The sequence below is a fragment of the Asterias rubens genome, chromosome 9 (genome assembly GCF_902459465.1).
Source record: "Asterias rubens chromosome 9, eAstRub1.3, whole genome shotgun sequence".
NCBI lineage: Eukaryota > Metazoa > Echinodermata > Asteroidea > Forcipulatida > Asteriidae > Asterias > Asterias rubens.
The window spans coordinates 13,715,412-13,723,730 of NC_047070.1; the positions used below are offsets into that span (position 1 = coordinate 13,715,412).

Consider the following 8,319-nt stretch of genomic DNA (forward strand, 5'->3'; position numbering starts at 1 on the left):
ATGGTTTATTATTTGAAAATACGAACAAGACATCGCAATCAGAAGATTGATTTGCGTCTAGATGTACATTAAAGACACTGGACACTATTGGTAATTGTTAAAGACTAGTCTTTTCACTTGGTGTATCTCAACATATGCATAAAATAAACCTGTGAAAACTTGAGCTCAATTGGTCACCGAAGTTGCGAGATAATAATGTAAGAAAAAACACCCTTGTCACAGAAGTTGTGTGTTTTAGATGCTTGATTTCGAGACTTCAAATTCTAAACTTGAGGTCTCGAAATCAAATTCGTGGAAAACTACTTCTTTTTCGAAAACTACGTCACTTCAGAGGGAGCCGTTTCTCACAATGTTTTACACAATCAACCTCTCCCATTACTCATTACCAAGTAAGGTTTTATGCTAATAATTATTTTGAGTAATTACCAATATTGTCCACTGCCTTTAAATCAATTAACAACTCATTTGAAAATTACAATAACAAATTTAAACAGTACAAAGCAATAAAGTAAATAGACTTTAAAAATGCACTGGACAGAATATACATTTTGTCAAAAGGGGAGAAGGGACAAAAAAGGTGATTAAAGGGAAAGGCAAGACAAGCGATTTTAGGGTTTGGCTTCTCTAGCGGTATATAACCCCTCCATTTTCCTTCCTACCCCCCCCCCCCCTCTCAACAGGATGGCGTGGACGTGTCCACTATTGCTCAACAGTTGTCAGTGCAGGCCGAGAGGGAAGATGTATCATTCAGGGTCAATCGATTTTTCACCAGGGTACTCAATGGTCTCCATGTATACATGCCAAGCAAAGCTCTCAACTTAGTAAGTATACTCAACCGCAAGAGGGCGATATGCTAGTGAACGTTCATTGGTTTTTTTTTTAGACAACCAAACAATCATGAAGACAACGCACAAACCGTACAGTTTTGAGGACTTAAATTGTGTTGTCTCTTGATAGTAGTTATCAGAGTAATTTAGAAACAAGGAACAACATACTGTTTATAACAGCTAATGCTTCTCCCTAGAGAGTTTTACAACTTATTCGGGCAAACTTTTTGAGGACTATCTTTGCATTAAAATGCATTACATTCCGCGTATTATTCACAAGGTGTGTATGGAATAAGCTCACATTCATAAATACCTCAGACAGTTTCGCTATTCCTATTGGTGGAGAGCGCGTCACGTGGGTGTGTATAAAACCTTTGTTTATGACCGGTAACAAGTGTTAATTCATGGGCGTGACACGCGACCTTGCACCTGTTCTTATAAGACAGTTTCTTCATTCATATTGGTCGAGAGCAACGGCTGAAACAGTTCGGCCATATCATGCGATACGTGCACAGCATTCCCTTATAAGGAGTTGTTTACCCGAGGGCGGCGGAGGGCTTTACCATTTACAAGTTACAATCAAACATTCAGTTTAAACTTTAGCTCTTTTTTTTTGGGGGGGGGGGGAACATCAGCTAACGTGTAAAGGCCCTTTACGAACATGATATAGACATCAGATTAATTTTGTTACCTAAAGCAAAACAGTTTGTACATACAAGTTATTCTCATTATGTTTTAGGTTCGTGCTCATTCTGCTGTCAAGTATGTTGAAGAGAACGGTATGGTGTATGCATCCGAGACCTGGGGGCTAGACCGTGTAGATCAGAGGGAGCTGCCCCTGGATGACTCCTATTTGCCGACCCAGGGTATGTATGGTTTAATATTATTAAACACACTTTGTTATCGGAAGGTTTAACCTGACGTTTGAAAACTGTGTGCAAAAATGAGTTTCTTCTCTTTCACAATAATTGATATGTTATTTTCAGTGAAATACACAAAAGCAGCTTCCCTCGGTGGCCCAACTCGCACATTTTGACGTCAATATTTTGCACTTAGGTACACAAGATTATGTGTCCCTCGGCACCATGGGGTGTTGTAGCTGAGTGATCCAGAGGGGTAGTCTCAAGTTCTGTTACAGAATGTGGGTTCGAGTCCTGGCCCAGTCAGTCGAGAAACTTGATTCCTTATAAAAGGCACTTTCTCATAATTACTTCTCTCCACCCAGGAGTACAAATTAGTACGGGTGAGAGCTGGGGAGGAATGGTATCTTTTCCAGGGGGAAAACAAAATATTATCAACTGGAAACCTGATATAAACACCGGGCTGATGAGCCATATTGGCCCGGGCTAGACGGGCCAGACGAAATGACTTGAAGTCTTGCAATAATACTGACAATGTCAACATTACATACTCTTGATTACATCGGGTTGAAAATGACTGCACCATGATTGCTATGCGTGTTATGATTATGTAATCTACATTACAGGAGACGGCAGTGGGGTGAGCATCTACATCATAGACACTGGTGTCAGGACAACCCATGAGGAATTTGAAGACAGGGCCAAGTTTGTCTACGATGCCGTTGAGGGAGCTGTGGTAAGAAACGCTATGTTGAGTGCAATATTTCTAGTTTGTATAATAAATAAAAAATGTTATTGTTCTCACTCACTGCGAGTCACATGAGCACCGCCAAGACAGGTTTGCTGATGGAGCAACTCAAAAAGATGTTCCGGTATGTTCCAAGACATACACAAAAACGAACAGTTTCTTCCGTTAGCAATTCCCGCACGAATACTATGACACATTTGAGAATATCGCTATGTACGTAATCTGCTTTTCAAAGTAAAGAGTGTACTTTCTTGCTCACACTGTGATGATTTTGACGATTGTCGCCTGATATTTCCTTACCATCTCTATACAGGGTAATGGTACCGACTGCCAAGGTCACGGTACCCATTGTGCTGGCACAGCAGCAGGGCTTGTGTACGGTGTAGCCAAGAAAGCTAACGTGTATGGCATACGTACTCTCGGCTGCCAGGGGTCTGGTACCTGGTCTGCTGTAATAAACGGTAATCCTCATTCTTGTGTTGATATTTCGTATAGGGTAATGGCACTGACTGTCGTGGTCACGGGACTCATTGCGCGGGAACTGCTGCTGGGCTTGTGTACGGCGTGGCCAAGAAAGCCTCCGTTTATGGCGTGCGTGTATTGGGATGCCAGGGGTCCGGGTCATGGTCGTCCGTTATTAATGGTGAGAAACGAAACGAGGTTGACAAGGAATATTACAATGATTGCGATCATCATTAACATCAATTTTTTTGTTTTATTCCCCCTTTTCAAACTTAATTTCTTTAGCCAATTTAGGTTAATAAATGATATAGCTCTTATGCCACGGACACTAACAAACTCCCGGGTGAAAATCGGCCCCGAGAACGCGTCCCAGGGCCCCATACCCATCGGGACAGACTGACCCGCACATTGGTCATAATGGGATTCTATCTCAGATTCTGCGTAATTCTGACAGCTGGGTTATTTTTACACAAATATTGGTTCACATTGACCCGTAAATGGGTCAGGTCACTTTTAGAGTCAGAAGCGGGTCAATCCTGAAAGTATATTATACACTGATGCTATCTACTCATTTCTTCTTGGCCATCGTTTGTTCGTTGTTCTGTATTAAGATCGTGACACATATCTGCCTCTTCTGATTTCCCACATTTTAAAATCTCTACGATGGCCTTTTTCTTTGCTCCATTTCCGTTGTTCGTGTGCCTTATTTCGGCATGCCGGTAGTCGACAACCCGTTTTTATTTTGTTTCAAATTCCAACTCACAAAAATATCATCAGGTTGTAGTCTATTGACAATTTTGTTTGAGGTCTTACCCAAGTTGGACGATGATAGTTTAAAACATTGTGCAACACAACCCAGAAAGGATTGAAATTTTAGTTTATAGTTTTTGTTAACATGTAGGATCGCTAAAACAGACTAAATTATATACGTACGCAATAAACTCTTCTTCAGTTTTGGTTAAAGAAGTTTTATTTCGAATTTTCAATGTCCAATCTTCTCGAATTTCTGAATAAAGATAACGACATATAAGTATACGTTACACTTTTATTTAGGAATGGATTGGGTGGCTAAGAATGGCGACCGGCCTGCCGTAGCATCAATGTCCCTAGGTGGAGGTGGCTCTCGTTCAGTGGATGATGGTGTGGGCGCCTTGCATCGTGCTGGTGTGACGGTCGTTGTAGCTGCTGGCAACAATGGAGATGATGCATGTACAAAGTCACCAGCAAGAGCACCCGAGGTATGGCTCTAAAAAATAATTTACGGAGGTTAAGCTGCAACTTACGCGAGCAAACACGTGAACGTGAACGTGAACGTGAACGTAAACAAACTGTGACGACACCACTTTGGGTCTATTTCATGCTCACGTATGACGTGTGCACGTACATACCTGACGTGACGCGAACAAAGGTTTACTTCACGTAGGCCTATGCTAAAAACGTGAGATTTTAACACAATTTTCTGACGTTCACGGTCACGTATTTGCTCGCGTATCTTGCAGCTTAACATCCCTAATGTGTAACAGTTTGAGAACCTACACATGTCATGCAAATTAGCACTGCTTTAATTTTCTGATAGACAAACAATTTGAAACATGTTTGAAAGTGAAGCGAATTAATTAATTTGATTCTTTTTAAAACAATAAGCACATCTTACTTCAATGGTCTGTTAGTATTGATCCATTCGACACTGTGTATTTCGTCCTTCGGATGGGACGTAAAGCCGCTGGTCCGATGTGTTGTGTAACGCATGTGAAATAACCCAGTGCACTTATCGAAAAGAGAAGGGGTTCGCCCCGGTCTTCCTGGTTGTTGCTGCTATGCGCCGTAGCACCTTGTAAACCCTTATAGTGTGCTAAATAATTGGGTCTCAGAATTCATCACGGCAATATCACCTTTCTTTCTGAAAGTTTGTATACACTCAGCGCCTTGGTGGATACGTGCGCTTTATAGTACTTCAATATTATTATTTGCACCCCCCCCCCCCGCACTTGGATGTTGCTTAACTTACCAGAACGCTCTACCCATTGACCTATTTGCACAGAATGACCGACTTTAGAAACTGTGATTGCTTTATACACTTGTTAGTACTACAACTAATGATGTTTTCCCCTACAGGCCATTACCGTAGGGGCCAGTGAGATCGATGACTCCAGAGCTTACTTCTCAAACTACGGAGGGTGTGTCGACATCTTTGCTCCTGGTCGCTATATTACCAGCGCCTGGCACGAGAGAGACGACCAGTATAACACTATTAGTGGCACCTCAATGGCAACACCACACGTCGCAGGTTAGTCAAAAACACGATAGATTCATTGTCTTGTATTCATGTTAGTAATAGGGAGGTTTAAACGCGAACGGATACGCATACGCATACGTTTTAGCTATCCGTAACCTACTTACGTGTAGCAAGCGGATAGCGAGTAGCGTATGACGTCATAATGATGACGTATCCGTCGCCGCACTAATCGTATCCGTTCGTATGCGAAACCTCCCTAATAACAAAACCGCAACACATACCCTTGGGGATGTTAAAACAGCAACAACATTTTAATCTCACAATAATAACAAAGAATGAGAGTAATAGCATGAACATATAATAAATTATACTCAGTTTTATTTTAACTTAAAAGCAGAGAATACTGTACCTTGCGACACAATTCGCAATGGTTTTTATATTGAGAACACAAAAGGAAAATAAAATTGTCCTTCTTTGATAAGATACTAAAATCTGTGTAACTTTGCTATCATAAAGTTTCTTTCTTAATACAGTAAACATTGGGCAAAAACAAATGAAGTGAATTTCCGTTTCAACATTAATCTACAACAAATACAACCTTTATATCTATAAAGGTTAAAGCAACCAGCTACTGTGCACAACTTTCATTTCAGTTCGAGTCAAACTTACTTACTTACTTGAATCCACCGACGCCATCATACAACAGGGGAGGAGACGGTGGTTCTGGTTACTGGGGCAGACAGCTTAGATAAGCTTATGTAGAGCCTCCTTGAAAGTGTTCACACTTGTTGCTTCAATTGCCTCTCTAGGGAGAATATTCCAGTATTTTACCACTCTGTGGCTAAACCAGAACTTCCTGAGGTTGAAGTTTGATCTTGAGTTGAAGAAACTTTGCAGCTATCAGAAGTGACTGTCATTGTAGCTTATTTCAATTCATGTGTATTTTTGTCACCAGGTGCGGCTGCGCTACTTCTGAGCGTTGACCCATCTTTGACCCCAGCTGAAGTCACCCACAAACTCTTGAACAGCGCCACCAAGGATAAGGTCACGGATGCCCGAGATTCGCCAAATCTTCTCCTGTACACACCTTAGATTCATCAAGGTCAAACTACCAATATAAATGCAATTTTGAATGGATTATAATAATTAATTTAGCTGCACCTTACTAGCATTTGGATCGACCACGAGTTTAGTAAACAAAATTAGAGTAACTGGTATTTAAACAAAAACCTGCTCTCTCCGGAAGACGACCAGAGCATACCGATCGAAACGTCGAGTTGAAACCAATGGTTCTTTTCAGAACCACCCCAACTCATTAGAGACAGTCATTACATGGTGTTACCGCAAACATTTCCATAACAAACTGTTATGTTTTTTGCCCGAACTTTTTTGCAATTTCAGTAAAATATATAAATCTGTCTATGAACGATTGTATTGTGTGCCTTCCGTTTATGCTTGGCTTTTAGAAAAGCAAAAGTTAGAGCGGAAATAGTATTTCCTTAAAGAATAATGTTGTATGCATACTGTGCTTATTCTTCAACCTCCAAAAAAGCTCATTAATAAACTAGAAGCTCATAGACATTGTAGTTGAAATTTATTCCAGTTTGACTTTTTGACGTTTGGTTTCTTATCGCATTAAATGACTTGAGCGGTACAATAAACGAGACTGGTTGACTTAGTTTCGAAAACGCCTGCTGTTGATTATCTTCTACTTACTAATGGAACGAGAATAAACATTTAGATTATAAAATAGAATTTTGTGACGATGAGTTAATTTTGAGTGATTTTGTTAATCAACATAATCGAGTAATAAACTACAAGGAAAACTGATTGGATATTAACCTTAAGTTACTTAAAATGTATGCAGTCAGTGTCCCCTGTATAGTTTTGACTTTTGAACCTTTGATATAACAGTCGCATCCCCTTAAGGCGATCTTCTGGCTGCCGCTCCCAGGTTGTATCGCAACTTGGGTATAATCCCTGGCTGTACGGATGGTTCTGTGACGGTAATGGTGACATTTGGTGTCATCTGCGCATGCGTCGGCTTTGAGGACGGTCGTCCCTCAACTTCTACGACACTACTTGGAATGAATCCGCACTGTGCTAAAAACGGCAAAGTTTGGCTGAAAACTACTTATACTGTCGCAGAACCATCCGTCGTCGCCCACGAAAACTACCTATATAATGACAACACAAAAAAGGATGCCCAATATACGGCAAAATCAGTCGGTAGAGCGGATGTTGGAGGTCGAAGGTTCAAGTTCCGCCCTTGTCACTTTTGTTTAATTAATCTCAAATTATTTCAGATACTGTGCAGTTATTGTCCCTGTAGTTTCAACCTAAAGTATAATTTGAAATATAAAGTCGCATCCCCTGTGGCCCTTACAATTGAATGGCTTCTGAATAGCACACCCAGACAAAGATATTGGCAAAGAAGAGAGACAACCGAATCTACAATCCCGGCCAAAATGCTTTGGCCACCCATTCCTAACGTTATATAAAACAATTCCTTGTCCACTTCCTATTGTCAAAACAAACCCCCCCCGGCCCCTCCCCCGCCCCCGTCCCCCCGCTCAGTGTTGACTTTAACGCAGAAGAAGATTAGGACGCTTGGTGGCAGCAGACCTACCAGGTAAAATCACAGACATAAACAACCTTTATCGGGGTCGACCCAGGGAAGCTAATCAAACGATCACTCGCCCTCTCGTTGTGACGTCATGCACCTCGGGGCACCCCCTTGACCCGTTCCACAAGCAGGGCAGAGCGAATGTGATATTTTCGTCCATGTACAAAACCCTATAAATTAATTTTCCCCATTGTGACTCATTTTCACAGAGCCCATCACTTTACCATTTATAATAAATGGGTGGAAAAAATCTACTAGTTGGGCAATATTTTACCATTTTGTTGTACAGTGTAGTATGCCTACAGTGACTTTTACTAATGTACAAAACCCTTATAAGTTAATTTCCCCCTTGTGACTCATTTTCACAGAGCCCATCACTTTACTATTTATAATAAATGGGTGGAAACAAAATTACTCACTAAAGATATCACCCTGAGTTGGGTAAACAATATTGGGCAATATTTTACCATTTTGTTGTACAGTGTAGTAGACCTACACTGCCTTTAACTAATGATAAACAAGCACTTATTAAATAAGTTAAATAAAATTAGTATTCTCGG

General features: G+C 40.9%; 1 protein-coding gene across 1 annotated transcript; it reads left to right on the plus strand.

The window, feature by feature from the left end:
* The first annotated feature begins 797 nt into the window (after window positions 1–797).
* On the plus strand, window positions 798–6,283 carry LOC117294877 (aqualysin-1-like). Its single transcript, XM_033777422.1, has 7 exons — window positions 798–821; window positions 1,567–1,693; window positions 2,314–2,423; window positions 2,931–3,078; window positions 3,951–4,135; window positions 5,013–5,184; window positions 6,089–6,283. The coding sequence occupies exons 1-7, from the start codon at window positions 798–800 to the stop codon at window positions 6,223–6,225; spliced, it is 903 nt and encodes a 300-aa protein (XP_033633313.1). The 3' UTR covers window positions 6,226–6,283.
* The last annotated feature ends 2,036 nt before the right edge of the window (window positions 6,284–8,319 follow it).